Source organism: Tiliqua scincoides, chromosome 8, assembly GCF_035046505.1.
Source record: "Tiliqua scincoides isolate rTilSci1 chromosome 8, rTilSci1.hap2, whole genome shotgun sequence".
Lineage (NCBI taxonomy): Eukaryota > Metazoa > Chordata > Lepidosauria > Squamata > Scincidae > Tiliqua > Tiliqua scincoides.
The window spans coordinates 44856341-44870842 of NC_089828.1; the positions used below are offsets into that span (position 1 = coordinate 44856341).

At 46.0% G+C, this 14502-nt stretch overlaps 1 protein-coding gene across 1 annotated transcript in view; it reads right to left on the reverse strand.

The window, feature by feature from the left end:
* Nucleotides 1-378: 378 nt before the first annotated feature.
* Nucleotides 379-14502, reverse strand: part of SPECC1 (sperm antigen with calponin homology and coiled-coil domains 1) — a 98493-nt gene continuing 84369 nt past the window's right edge. Inside the window, exons 11-13 of the mRNA XM_066636531.1 lie at nt 13081-13197; nt 8168-8227; nt 379-4922 (exon numbers count right to left, since the gene is read on the reverse strand). Of these exons, the coding sequence (XP_066492628.1) occupies nt 4833-4922; nt 8168-8227; nt 13081-13197 (267 nt within the window). The 3' untranslated portion in view covers nt 379-4832. The remainder of the gene's footprint in view (nt 4923-8167; nt 8228-13080; nt 13198-14502) is intronic.

The window sequence follows — 14502 nt, forward strand, 5'->3', positions numbered from 1 at the left end:
GGAAGTGGCTGGTTTTAATATTTGCAGCTGCCTCAAGCACTTGGGATGTCTTGGGCTGGCCCTGTTCAGCCATCAGTCACTGCAGCAGTGGAAGATGATCCTGAAAAGAGATGCAACCAGCAGAAAATGGCAGCTTGGGCAAGATTAGCACCTACAAGTTCCAAGCTATACACATGCTCCAGAGTGTCTCCTCCTCCTCCATGTTTCAGAATCCATTTCACTGAAGACACTGGAGACAGCTCTGTGGGCAATGGCTGTGTGGATTGTTCAGATGGCAGGGACGGAAGGCCCAGGCAGATAGGAGAGACGACTGCCTACGCCATCACTTGGGCTAAATTGGTCTGTCCATAAAGGTTGGCAGCTCCTACACCCAAGAAAGTGTTTATACAATCAATACGCAGCACCCAGGTTGGTCTTTTTGGCACTGTTTCGGGGAGAGGTCAGCTAGGAGAAAAGGTACATAGGTAACATAGCACAAGCTAGTCCTTTGTCAACATCAGCATCACATATCCTGTTGCGTGTGAACAGAGCAACCCATGATGGTCCTTCTGTTGACCCTGCCTGCAACAGAGACAGGAGGCTGGAGGAGGAATGAATGGAGACCATGTGCTGGCATTGAGGGGTAAGGACTTATCTGGAACCTGAAGAAAGTCCTATACAGATGCATCCTTAATTTAGATGGGGCAGGAGAATGGGAAAGGCAAGGACATTAGAGGAAAGTCAGGGAACAGCCCCTGGTCCACAGCAGAGTGATGTGTGGCATGAATCTAAAAACATGACAGTATTTCAGTGAGTACAAAGTTCAGAAACAAACTGGAAATTTTTCCTCCTTAGAGAAAGCCTATGATGGGAAGGAAAGCCATACTTGGAGGAATAAAAATAGTGACTAAACCTAAAGGGCTCCCTGGAAATTGTCTGGTGAAGTTGTGCAAAAAGCACAGCCAACCATAATGGAGGTCTGGTATTCCACGATTCCGGACAGGAAAAGGTGGATTCTGAACCTGCCCACCAAGCATTCCCTTAACGGTTCAGGACTCGAGGGGCTTGAAGGAGGTGGAGAGGGCTGGGCCTCTTCCTTTGAATACGTCCCAGGCTTCCTTTGAATAAGAGATGGCAATTCCACTCAACGTAACACATAAACCAGAACATTCACAATGGCTCTCTCACACACAAGGCTTTCCCAGCTTCTACTTTCCCAACGCGCTTCTAGAAACTTCATACGCTTCTCTTCCCACACACAGTTTGCACATCCAAATTCACATCTGTGCCCCCGGTGCTTCATTCTGGAGTCTCCACTTTTGCCTAGAAAGTCAACCTCTCTAGGCCCCTCTACGTTCACCTATTTCACCTCTACTTTCTCCTTTCCCAAGGCAACAGCAAACCAGGCCTTCCAACAATCGACCATCAAACGTGAACTCTACTTTAAGCCTTCCCCTGCCTTTTCTTGCTTCCCCTCCATCACTTGTGTACGCTGACATGCAGAGCAAGGCCAAAGCCAAGGAATACTTCCGAGACTGCAATAGCTGCTGGGCGAATGTCATCACTAAGTCACCTCTTGGCCCAGAGAAACCAACCGTGCAAGCAGCCACCTTACATACGTGCACAAACGTACAGGGTTCATCAACTAATATTCTAAGGAGGTGAGTTACTGGAAGGCACAATTTCAAAAGATCAGGATGAATGTACACAGAAAGAAATGGCACACCAGAGTCGTCCTCCCAGCATCCATCTCATGTGCATCAGTTTGGGCAGCAATGATAGATCTTTGGCAAAGCGCAAACGGTGGCACAAGCCTGCCTTTTCCCTTACACGCACAGATTGAGGTACAGCTACACATTCCACATACATGTGGCATCAGCATCACCAGACACAAGTTGCTAAAGGAACCCTCCCTTCTTTGGGATTTAGAGGAGTCTCTCAGCCTCCGCTGCCTGATAAAACATGTGATGAGATTCCCTTTAATGTGGTTGTGGGTCTTCTCCAGAGAAGAATATGGGAAACAGTCTGGCAAAATTTGTCTTTCTGACACAACCCTGATGCTGACAATTCCCTACTCAAAGCCATCAGAACTGGCACTGGGCATCTAAAAATGCTTGAAACACACAACGGAAAGGATGCTACACAAGGCCTAACTAAATCCTTCTCTTGGCTACCAAGAGGGGCAAAATTCATGGGGGGAGGCAGCAAAGACAGAGCAACAATGGGAAAAAGAGTCAACGCCCAAGGCAAACTGAACCAGAGGAGGGGACTGCCATTTATGAGAAGATTGAAGGTGAAATGAGACAGAACAAACAGAGGTGCAGTCTTCTGAGAAAACAAGGGCCTTACAGCCCAATCCTATGCATGTCTACTCAGAAGTAAGTCTCTTTAAAGTCAATGGGGCTTACTTCTAGGAAAGTGTGGATAGGATTGGGCTGTTAGCCAATAATTTTGCACCTTCAACTCTGTGTCATGAAGAAAAACAATCCTAGCAGAGAAGACATTTGAGATATGTGGGGTAGGACCTTAGAGTGGGATGTCCTGCTTAGCTACCTTCTAAAGAAGGCTGGCAACCCAGAAATGACCTAGAGGTGGGAGGCATAAATGCTCACTCCTGAGGCCTTGGGGCCATAAACATGGCAAGGAGGCAGGAACGAAGTTCCATTCACCAGCAAGCAGGGACACCAGAAGGATCATAGTGCTCTTTTCAATTGTCTTCTTTTGACTGGCTTTTGCTCCTGTTTTTCACATGAGAGTATACAGACTGTTGAAATCATGGAGTGTGTGGAGGCTTCACCTGGGGCAGATATATGCCACGCTTCCATAAGAGGGTGGCCTTAAAAATGCTCCTCATGCTAACCCAAGGATCTAAGTGGTGGCTATTTGAGGCACAGAGGTGCTTCCAAGGCCTGGAAACGTGCCAGTTTTGGGGGTTCAGATGGATGCATTCAGTGCTGGCAGCCAGCTCTGAGGCAGAGGTCCTGGCAAGGCAATGCTGTTCAGCTCACACTGAAAGAGCACCTCAAGCTCCCAGAAGCTCCCAGTCTTCAGCTGCAACAACTGTAATGGCTCTGACAGCAGCCACAGCCATGAGTTGCTGAGCCATGCCCTTATGAGTAAGAACTCATCAGAACTATGTGAGAGTGATCCTCATTCTTATCATACATACATGATATGTATGGACCTGCAGAGTATGGACCCACTGGACCTGCAGAGCTGCAAAACTGCTGTTTCAGAGGGTTGCCAACATTTTTTGCTGGCAGGGCTCCTGTGCTTTCAATGCCTGTGTGGCTGGCAAAAATTTAGCAGGGGAAGCTTGTCCCATCTCTGCATCCACAAGCCCAGGACTAGCATGGCTGCTGAATTTCTAAGTGACACAATGCAGCTGTTCAAAGTGTAGGAACCCTATCAGAAAAAGTGTGCCGCACTAAAATCAGCAGTAACCCTGTTTACTACTGAAAGCTCAGAGCTTCTTTCTTCCACCTGCTGCGGGGGGCCCCACAGGCTGGAACTTGGGATCAGCGAGCATTATAAGTAGCAAGTGCTCGCAACAGATGGCAGCCCCCGCTACAGTTAGGGGATGGCTTGTCACACAATTCAGTTGAGCAGCTGGCTGTGGGACAAGTCTCTTCAATGGGCTGCTTCCCCAGCAAAATATTACATCTTACAAAGTTGCACAGAAAGGACAATTTTCATGGGAACTTCTGCTGCTGTTGTATCAAATGCCATTGTTCTCTCTTCTACACAAGGGACACGGGTTCTGTACTGATCTACAGACCTACAAACATCTGATCAGCCCCCCACATAGATCCTAAGGAGGGAAAGCCAAGGACAGTAACACCTCCTCTAGCCTTGCCGAGGAGCCATCAGAATTGTTCCTCTCCCGTCTGCACTAGCCCTGACAGACATATATGAATGTATACACACACATATCCTACTACTGGCTTTTGAAGCCTCTTTCCTCCACCTGTTGAAGGCCCCACTGGCTGGAACTTGCAAGCAGTGAACACTACAAGCAGCGAGTGGTTGTTCCCACAGAACCAAGTAGGAACACACGGATCCTGGACTTGTAATGACCCATCTGGATGGTGGTGACCCCAAGCCATAACCTGTATCAGAGCATTTACAAAGCTAGGATTCACAGGGATCTCTACTGTGAAAAATACCCATGGCATGAGCCCAGGCTCTAGCACCAGAAGAAGTGACAAGCACCAGGATGGCACAGGTTAAGGGTCTACCTAGCTGGACCAGCCCATAAACCTTAGCAGCCACCTAATCAGGAGGTGGGTGGGGGGTTACCACGGGAGTCCAGTGCAGGCCTTTGCCTCTGGACCCCCCACTGGCTAGTACCCTGTCAGCAATTCCATGGGAGAATTACCATGGGAGAAGAAGCTGTCAAAGACATGACTATGAATGGAGACGGGGGTGGGGTGGGGAGGTTGTTCCACAAGAAAGCCCCGCTTGCTAAGCAGCAGCCTTCACAGTGCCCCACAGGTCTGCAAGGCTGCCAACTTTACCAACAGGCAATACACAGGAGTTGTTCATGCTGTAATAGGACCCTCATGATGAGCCAAGACTATTTGGTACTGTCAAGCATGGGGCAATGGTAGCGTTTGCCCCCATAAATGACCCCACCACATCCTGCCTCCTGCCACATCTTGGAGTCCAACACAGGCTAGAAAAGCAACCAGTCCTTTACTGGGCTACAAAGGAATGTTCCTTGGGCTTTCAAGAATGGGGAGTGGGGGGCAGGGAGAGAATTCTTTTAAAGTGATCTAGTGCTTCTTTTGTGGCATCCTGTTGATGCATCCTGCCACTGCAGCCCTCCTCTTCTGCTGGCTGGCTCGGAGGCTTCAGGTCTCAAAGTACTTGTAGATCTGGGCTACATAATGCATGACGCTCTGCCAGTCAGGGCGGTCTGTGTACATGATCTCACTGAGTTCCTGTGGGGAGGGAAGGAGACTTCATTAGAAAGAGGGGAAAGGAGGAAGCAGTTGTAGTTAATGTAAAGCATTTTTTGCTGCAGCAGACAGCAGCAGCACTCCCATTGGTGGTCAACAAACATGCTGGTTGATGGTAGGTTAAAGAACATAACAGCCCCACTTAGCACTTCCCTTTATGGCAGGGGTGCCCAAACCCCGGCACTGGGGCCACTTGCGGCCCTCAAGGCCTCTCAATGCGGCCCTCAGGGAGCCCCCAGTCTCCAATGAGCCTCTCGCCCTCCGGAGATTTGTTGGATCCCACACTGGCCCGACACAACTGATCTCAGCATGAGGGCAACTGTTTGACCTCTCATGTGAGCTGTGGGATGAGGGCTCCCTCCACTGCTTGCTGTTTCACGTCTGTGATGCAGTAGTGGCAGCAAAGGAAAGGCCAGCCTTGTTTTGTGCAAGGCCTTTTATAGGCCTTGAGCTATTGCAAGACCTTCATTCATTCATATAAGTTCATCTTTAATGTATTCATTTATGTAAACTTATGTAAATTTATTCAAATTTTAAATGTAAATTAATTCTTTTTTTTTCCCCTGGCCCCCGACACAGTGTCAGAGAGATGATGTGGCCCTCCTGCCAAAAACTTTGGACACCCCTGCTTTATGGCAACCTAGCCTAGAGACCTATTTCTAACAGTGGCCAGCCAGATGCCTCTGGATGCTCACAAACAGAATGAAGCTAACAGCTGTATTTTGAAGTTGGTCTATAAAAGCTTCATGAAACAGCCCTTTCTTGGCAGTGGAAGCCATGTTTTCTACAACCCAAGGAAGCTTTGCACCTAAACTCCACTTTGCTCAAAGGCAGGGTTGCCAACTTATTTGCCAGGACTCCTGTGCATTTAATAGCTGCTTGACATCAGGTGAAACCCATCCTGGTATATAGATGCAGTAACAGGAAGAGCTACTCCTGCCAGAATTTCTGCAGCTGTTAATGGCAGAGTAGGTCTGCCAGGAAGATAAGGTAACAATCCTACAAAAGTGGGTGTTGATGCTTGTAGGTGGGAAGGCGGGGCGACACACATCTTATCAGGCAGCCTTAAATAAAAGAAGCCAAGCAGTCCCTGCCAGCTCAACCTGTTCAGGCTACTAAGAATTTTCCTGCAGACTTATTTGCTCCCAGCTCAGGGAATTTTTGTTCCCTGAAAGGTAGGAAAAGGAGGAGTCAGCCTTAATAGATAATGAGTGATGGAGGTAAAGAATGAAATGGCAATCGGGATGTGGAATTCAATGGGCAGCATCTGCAGCTATCTTTGCTGCCAAACATCTAAGTCAATGGTTTCCAAACATTTTAGCACTGGGACCCACTTTTAAAAACGACATTCTGACAGGATCTACCTAGCTTTATGAGACAAAAAAAGATTCTCTTTACCAGCCACCAAAAAAAAAAAAAATTCTTTTCCCAGCCACTCAAGTCTCTGTTTTCATTTTTTTACTATGCAGGGAACCACCTTCTGGAGTTTTTGTTGAGCTCCACATTTACAGGACCATTCTGGTGGCCTTGCATTCCCCATCGCAGTGGAACAAGTTACCCCCCTCTTCCTTTCCAAATTCAGGGACTAAGAAGAGGAGCAGCAGAGATTGCTGGTGTGCCACATTGTAAGCGGGGGGACACACACAAGGATTTGGCTGGCAACCTCAGAGGCTGGCTCGGGGCAGACCTGAGATTGAAGGCTGCTCAGAAGTATACCTAAGTGCTTTCCCCAACAAATGTCTTCAAAACTGTGTATTCAGGCAAGTGACTGGTCTTACTGGTCTGAGAAAGGGAAAGCAACTTAGGCCAGCTACGGTCCAATCCTATCCAGGCCTTAGAGGGTGGATTTTATGATCTGCCACAGTAAGTCCCAGGTTGATGCTCTGAAAGTCCCCCTGCTGATCAGCAATGGATTGGTACCTTGCTTGCTTACACACTGGCTTGCCTTTCTGTAGTGAGAAAGAGTCAAGCTAGGCCTGATGAATCCCCTTCCTTTCATTCTGTTTTGGAGCCAATTCCTCTGCCACGAAAACTTTGCTGTTTTCAGCAATACTTGGGAACATTAAGACAAGAGAAAGGCAGCATAAGCACGAGTTCTAATTCAATCTCATGACTAATTGAATTGAGAGCCATCCAACTGGGACAACATGGCAATTCAAAAGTACCTGAGAGAAAGATGAATTAAAAAAATTAAATGGCAGGACAGTGCCAGTACTCCTCCCTGCCCCTCCCCCCAGGAAATTGGCTTGCCACTCATTCTAGGATGGGAACCACCATATCCAGGATATTTAGCTAACTCAAGCACCATGAACGATGCCAAGGAAAGCTGGGGGGGTGGAGACAGCAAGGGGAGGGGCTGCAAAATATGATGAAATTGCAGCAGAGATGAAAGTGGGCATTAGTGCTTTGCCCTCACTGCAGTTTTGATTTCCTCCCCATGATACTTATGAGCAAAACTGCTCTCCCCACCCATTCCTGCAATTAGCTGTACATCACATTTGATCCCAAGACTAACAAAATGAAAAAAGTCCACTTAGATTGCTGAAATTTGCTTATAAATTGGCTCCTGATACAGGCTTTCTGAAAGCTATCTATCCATTAGTCATGGTTCAGTTTGGCCTTCTGAGCCAGCCTATCCATGAGGCTAGCTCAGTCAATCACCTCAGGCAGTGGACTGATGAATGGTGGGGGGCTCTTGCTTCTCTACCTGCTCCCGAGATTCAAAAATGAAGTGTGGAGGAGAGAAGAGTGGTAGGCTAGAGCTGTGCCCGTTCACCCCTCTTCCTTCCTCCACATTCCTGCTCCTGTTCAGTTCCTCTTCTCTGTAGACCTTCAGATCCAGTGTTATTTGGCAAGCATACATTGCTGTCTCTGGTGTAATCTACAAACATGGGACTTCAAAGGGACTGCACAGCCTAGTACAAAACATTTTACTACCCATAATCCAATAAAATTCCATTAAGTGCCTTTGAGATGCGTGGAAGAGCTGTGGGACACTGTGGAGTGGGAAGCTCCACAGTCCGAGGGCTGTGAAAAAAGGCCCAACTTCCACTGCCAAATTCTGGTGCCTTCACTGGATACTGGTGGGATTAATTTAGCAGCCTTAGACCTTCTTGCAAACAAGCTGAAAATACCCAGAGCACCCTGATCCCTGGCTGCCTCTGAGCACATCATGTGCTTGCCATCCCATTTCCATCACGCTCTTTTCCCAGAGCAGAAGTACTCACCAAACTGGGTTTGATGCCTATGTTCTCAGCAGCTTGGAATGCCAAAAGGAGATTTCGTTTCTGCATGGGGAGAAATAAAGATGTCAGGATGGAAGGGTGCTGGCACACTGAAACTTGCAAAACTGAATCCTGCTTATTGGGTTGTGAACAATGGAAAACGAAGAACCCTTGTAAGATACAGTAAAACATAATGTTTACAGTGCGGTCCTAAGCATATTTATTTGGACACAGCAGTACTTCCAGATTCCACATTTACTCTTTGCCCACTCACTCTTTACCCAATGACTCATATGCCATCATCTGCCTACTGTCTACCTGTATGTTCTCTGTGCAAATTCATCACAATTATTATTACAGAAAGTCTGACTTTTTTTTAAAGTGGCACAACAGCTACAGGCTGGAACTGCTGTTAGTGCTATTCTTCTGTCTTTTTTTAAAAGATTCCACTGCAGAAATAGGAGGGGTTAAAGGAGGGAGTGTTAGTCTGCTGTATCCCCAGAACACACTACACCTACCATAGTGGGGAAGGAATTTGGCAGCTGTGCATGTGACTGCCAGTGGAAAAGCAATGACTGGCTAGTGCTACAAGGTTTACATTTGGAAGTATCCTCTGTTCAGTGGGGCTTATTCTAAGGAAAATGTGCATGGGACTTTTGCCTTTGGGTGCCTATCCTCAATCCCCCTCCTCCCACACTAAAATCTTGCGCTTCTTCAAAAAACCCACAGCCTCCATCACCCTGTCTGACTTGGATTTCAGAGAGTGCTAATGCTACTGTGGTTTTGATGATCTTGCTGAGTTTGCACAACCTAGCACTTGGATTCTGGTACCTGCAATACCTGGAATGCTCTCCCACGCTTTCAAATCTCTTCATCTGTTTGATTTGTTTTATCTGAAGGTGATTTCATAAAGTATCTGGTGGTGCAATGATGGCAAATGGTGAACCGCAGACTAGATGTAGCCCTGAAGCCTCCCTCTTTCTCTTCCTGGGCAGCCTTACCAAATTTCTGTCTAATGCCAGAATGGATGACCACCCATATATGCCATCTGGAGGTCCAGGATGGAAGAATGGAGGGATATAAATATAATTAAATTGACAATTGCCCCTTGAATAGTCTCTCTGTGAATTGCCAGATGGAAGTTTTTGTTCCCAGGGGAGCTGGGAGGGGAAAGAGTCTAAATTTCTTCTCTTTTTAAAATAGTAAAATAGCACTATTTTTCTGTTAAAAGAAATCAGTAATTAACTATGTCCTCTCCCCAACCAGGAACAGAAACTGGTTCACAAAGAGGCTTTTCAAGGGCCAATTACTCACTGATCTCCTGGCCGGATCAACAGTGCAAATATCACAGACAGAACCTGCAGAGCGTTCAGTTCAATTTAAAGGCACAGGAGCTCTGAAAGGCCTTAATGGCACTTAGTCCACACTGGACAGGCTAGAGCTGTAACTGAAAGTTGTAACCAATACTACTCCACAAAAATCACTATAAATCAGGTTTGAGAAAACACAGGAGAGGAACACAGGAAACTGTGGCAGTAAATGATTTGAAAATGAGATCATGAGGATGGATGCTCCATTTAAAAAATGAACACAAAAAGGATGCAATTCCAGCAAAAGGCTAGTACAGAAGGATCCCCTGCTTTCTCAGAGGCTGGCCTTCAGCTTCAAGCCCCTGTCTCCTGAACTTCACTGGTTACATTTCAACAGAGAGGGAAAGAGAGAGATGCTGGGGTTTAGGACATGATGGAAATCACTGCCTCTGATCAGGAAATTAGATCACAAGCTACCCTGACAACCTGCCACTCTGTTCAGAACACAGAAAGTTCTTCTGTACTGTAAATAAAAAAAATTCTGATTCAGTTAATGACTTCCTGTTTTGAATGGAAGATATTAGCGTAACATAACATGTGTGTGTGTGTGTGACAGAGGGAGAGAGAGAGTGAAAAACATAAGCTTGCTGGCAGTGTTGTTTTTTTAAATTGTTTTCAACAAGCTAAGTGGGCAAATGCAGTTGGCAAGTAAATACAGTAATATTTACAGCCTAATCCTTTCCACACTTTCCTGGGAGTAAGCCCCACTTACTCTAATGGGACTTACTTCTGAGTAGGCATGCATAGGATTGGGCTGTGAGGCACTTACTGCCCAGAAAAAAAAAAGTCAAGTTGATTAGGAATGGGAAAACAGGTAAAGGAACCTTTCCTTTAAAAGTCTGTCTATTCTGTTTTTAAATTCAGTTTCTAGTCCTTGCCACTGCAATGGACAGCCTGCCTGGGCCAAGTATATGGTTACCACAGGCAGAAAAGGATTTACCATTCTTGCAAACTGGACTTCAATAGTTTAGACCCCCCCCCCCCATGAACTATTTTTACACATACCTTTTTTGTCTTCCTGCATTTACATACTACTCATATTCATCATTTGAAAGGAAGCATAATTAGCTCTTCTGCTCATTTGGTTTTTTTCTTATATCTTGTTTTGACCCTGTTTAGCCCCTGTTTTGCATTTGTGCCAATGGCTTCTATTCCTTATGGAATCCACTTTAAAGGTCATTTTTTTTTTGTTTTTTGCTCCTTATCCACCTTCTCTTCTGTCTCCCTTCCGGTATTCTTGCCGTGTTTGCCCTACCAATAATTTTAATTTTGATTAAACCATAAGTTATTTATTCTGTGTCACACCTCTGCTAATCTCTGTCTCTCCTTCTCTTTCCCCCTTCCTTTTGTGTCTCTTCCAATTTCTTTATGACCTTGTCTTCTGTAAGTCTGTGAGCAGATTTTGTTCTTTTTTATACCATCGGTGCACAGCACCCAGCTTTTGAGTGTTGGATAAATAATACATATTCATAAGTTTCTCTGCCTGGTCACCTGGAAAGAATTCCCACAACACCACAGGTGAATAGCAGAACAGTTGTTTACAAGGCACTCCTCGCTGTGCATAGAAGGGAGCTAAACTGGAAGGTAGCATGAGAAGCTATTATCAGAATGAGATGTAAGAATGCTACAGAAACACAGGTAAAGCTCTCATTCCCTCCTTGGTCTTCCCTCTCTTTATGCTAGGGTGGCACAGGATTGGTTCAAGATCTTCCAGTGCCTGAGATGTCAGGCCAAATGCCACCTCCCTCTACCTAGCAGTGCACCAGCTGTTACGTGAAAATCCCCCTTCTTGCCTTTTAGCTGTGATTTTCTCTCTCTATATCTAGTTATGCTATTATGGACTATAATATCATGCAAGCCAAACTGTTCTCCCAGCATACAGGCCACATTTCCAGGACTTTGGTCAAGCCCTGGAAATGGTCATGCTCAGTGTTACACAACCCCACCCCCCCATAGTCACACATTATGGAAGGAAGTCTTGTGTCTTAATCCAATCACCATTTAAGCATCTCCTACATTACTGTATGCAAACTTGAACTGCTTTCCATGATTTTGATGTTGAAATTCTGTTTCTGATTCATTGTATTGTACCTACATCCTGTATGTTTTACACACAGTCTTTGTTAAGTTCCCCCTTTATAGGAAGCCAGCCATCAACCCGATTGAATTTTGCTGATAACTGATACCGACATCCTGATCCCCATTTAAACTTATACATATGGAGCACCCAGCACTGTGTTAAGCAACTAGCAATCAAACTACCTTCCAGCTCAGCACATAGGCACTATCTTCCAACCACCTTATAAGAGAGGTCTTCCTCTCTCACTCTCTCTCTCTCCCCCCTCTCTCTCCAAGGCCCAAACATTTGTATTGTGTCAGAAGGTCCTCTCCACAGGACTCTTCCCCCCCAACTGCTCTACAGGACAGGTAACTATCTTGCGCCTGGAACTCTTTCTCTTCTTCCCCCCCTTCCTCCCCTTCTATCCCCATCTTTAGTTAGCAGCTGGGATTGGCATAGCAGGAACCCCTAAAATCCTTTCCTACAACCCCCTTCCTTTTTATGATTTCCTCGGATGCACCAAATAATCTTCACACGCAACCACCATGAAAGCTAGGTACACTGTATTCAAGTATTAGGACCAAGAAACACACACTTATTATTTCTCCATGTGCATTATGTTTACCTTTGTTATTTTGTAATAAACCACAATCTTTTATTGAAAGTTATCTTTCTCTCAGTCTCCTCTATAAGCAAAAGGGAATTTCTCTGCATGATGCTGTCTTGTTATCCAGCCTATGATCCTAATGTTCCAATAAGGGCAGTGTAATAATTCCCCTAAACAAGACAGCCCTTTTGGTAACACAGCTACTACATCTACCACTCCTTCCTGGATTTGAAGAGGTGAATGAAGCAGAAGAGAAAGTGTGGGGGAGAAGAGCTCTGTCATTGCAGGATCACATTGTTGAACTAATTGAGACAAAATGGCTACCGAAGTAGTCCTTGGAAATAAACCCAGTTCTTTTTGAAGAGCTGCACTGATTCGGCTTGCATTCCTGCCTTAAGTTTTGGAGCAGTGTCAGCTTCCTGGAGGTTCAGCTGAATTCAAGGGCTGAGAACCCAGAAGGGAAGCATCCTATTCCCTTCAAGGCCACACAGCGCCCAATCCTCTGCATGCCTGCTCAGATGTAAGTCCCATTATGGTCAGTGGAGATTACTCTCAGGTAAGTGTGGACAGGATTGCAGCCACAGAGAGCAGAGCTCTGGCAAGTCAGGGGTTGGTGGCAACATGGTCATCCATGATGAATGTCTTGGATTCACGAGAGCACCAAGCTAACCTTCTTACTTTTTGAAACTTGGGAACAGAGGAGAGGGGTGTGTGTCCATGAAGGGTGCACCAACCTGCCACCTGAGATGGCCACCTTAGCCAGTCTTACAAACAGGCCAGGCCAGGCCTGGCACAGCAGAATGCAGTCTCATGTTACATAGATTCCTTCACCTGAACACCTGCGAGGATTCCTAGGTCTAGGACTTAGGCAGAAACTCACCTTGTCCTGGCTGTTGAGCTCTTGATACGGAATGTGAGCAGGCAGATAGGTGTGGAGGAGGGCACAGAAAGCCAGCCCGTCACTCCAGCTGCTGCTGAAGTTGGTGATGTCAATGTTCTGTGGAAAGAAAGAGGAAAGAACCTAGCAGGGAGAAGACAAACGGTTCCGATGGACAAACACTTTTAAGACTTAAAGTTCAATCGAAAATTAATGACTCTAGTAAACATTATTAGCTGTCACCCATTAGAAAACAGATGCTGGGGACAAACACTTCCATGCCCTAATGGTGAGCTGCCCAGAGGCACCTAGCCAGGCACTGTTGGAGACAGCGTGGCTCAGTAGATGGATCTGCCTAATATCTAATACAGCAGAGCTCTTCTCATGGTATAAGCAGCTAAGACTGGATGTCTCTGTAGTGAACAAAACAGCCCTATGATAAAATGAGCAAATCAACCCCAATCAGTGGCGATTACCACAATTAAAAACGTCTTTTGGAACAGGTTGTTACAGGATCAATGCCTCCTGCCTGAAGAATTGACATCTTGGCTAAAAATCCAGCATTTAATGCAGCAGCAGGCAAAGATCTGGGGAACTGTTCTCTCTCTCCTACCAATCACCCCATCCCACAATCTCATATCTTAATTATTAGTAAATTTAATTACATTAAGCAGTTTGGCCAAGATTGGATTAACTCGATTATGCCACTTTTCAAAGCGAAAAGAGCACGTTCCACACTGTTAGTCATCCATCCAGGGCTTTTTCGGAGGAAGAGTCTTGTAGCTTGCAGGGCTCTTATGCCCAGCATGCTCCATGGACTCAAAAACAGCATCTCATCTTGTGGAAGATGGTGGTCTGGACTGCAGCATGGGTGATCTATGAGGGTTAACATAAGAACAGCCCCACTGGATCAGGCCATAGGCCCATCTAGTCCAGCTTCCTGCATCTCACAGGGGCCCCTCTCTTGCATCTGGCAATTTCTGGTTGGTTGTGAAATTGACAAGGTAGATTAGGGTATGTGCATCAAATAATGTACTACTTGGGCAAGGGGGAGGAGCACTGCTGCCCAATCATCCAATCACCACAGAGACTTGAGCTAAAGTTAAATATTCTTTGCTAAAGTTAAATCTTCTTTGAAGATGGATCCTGATGCTAAAATGTTTGGGAGACAAACTTTAGGCAGACACCTATTGGGCCAGGTCGACCCTCCAATGGCAAACACGAGCCAGGTATGGAGTGGCACTGTGAACTTTGGCAGTTGTATGAGGGCCAAACTATGCACAATGTTAAATGTATCAGAGCAGACCCACCCCTTTTGTTTTAACTATCGACTGTGTTGGGCAATCTGAACTGAGATTGCAATGTGCAAGGAAAGGGGACCCTTTGCCCCATCATGGTCTCAACCCAGATCTCCCTCCTTCTTCA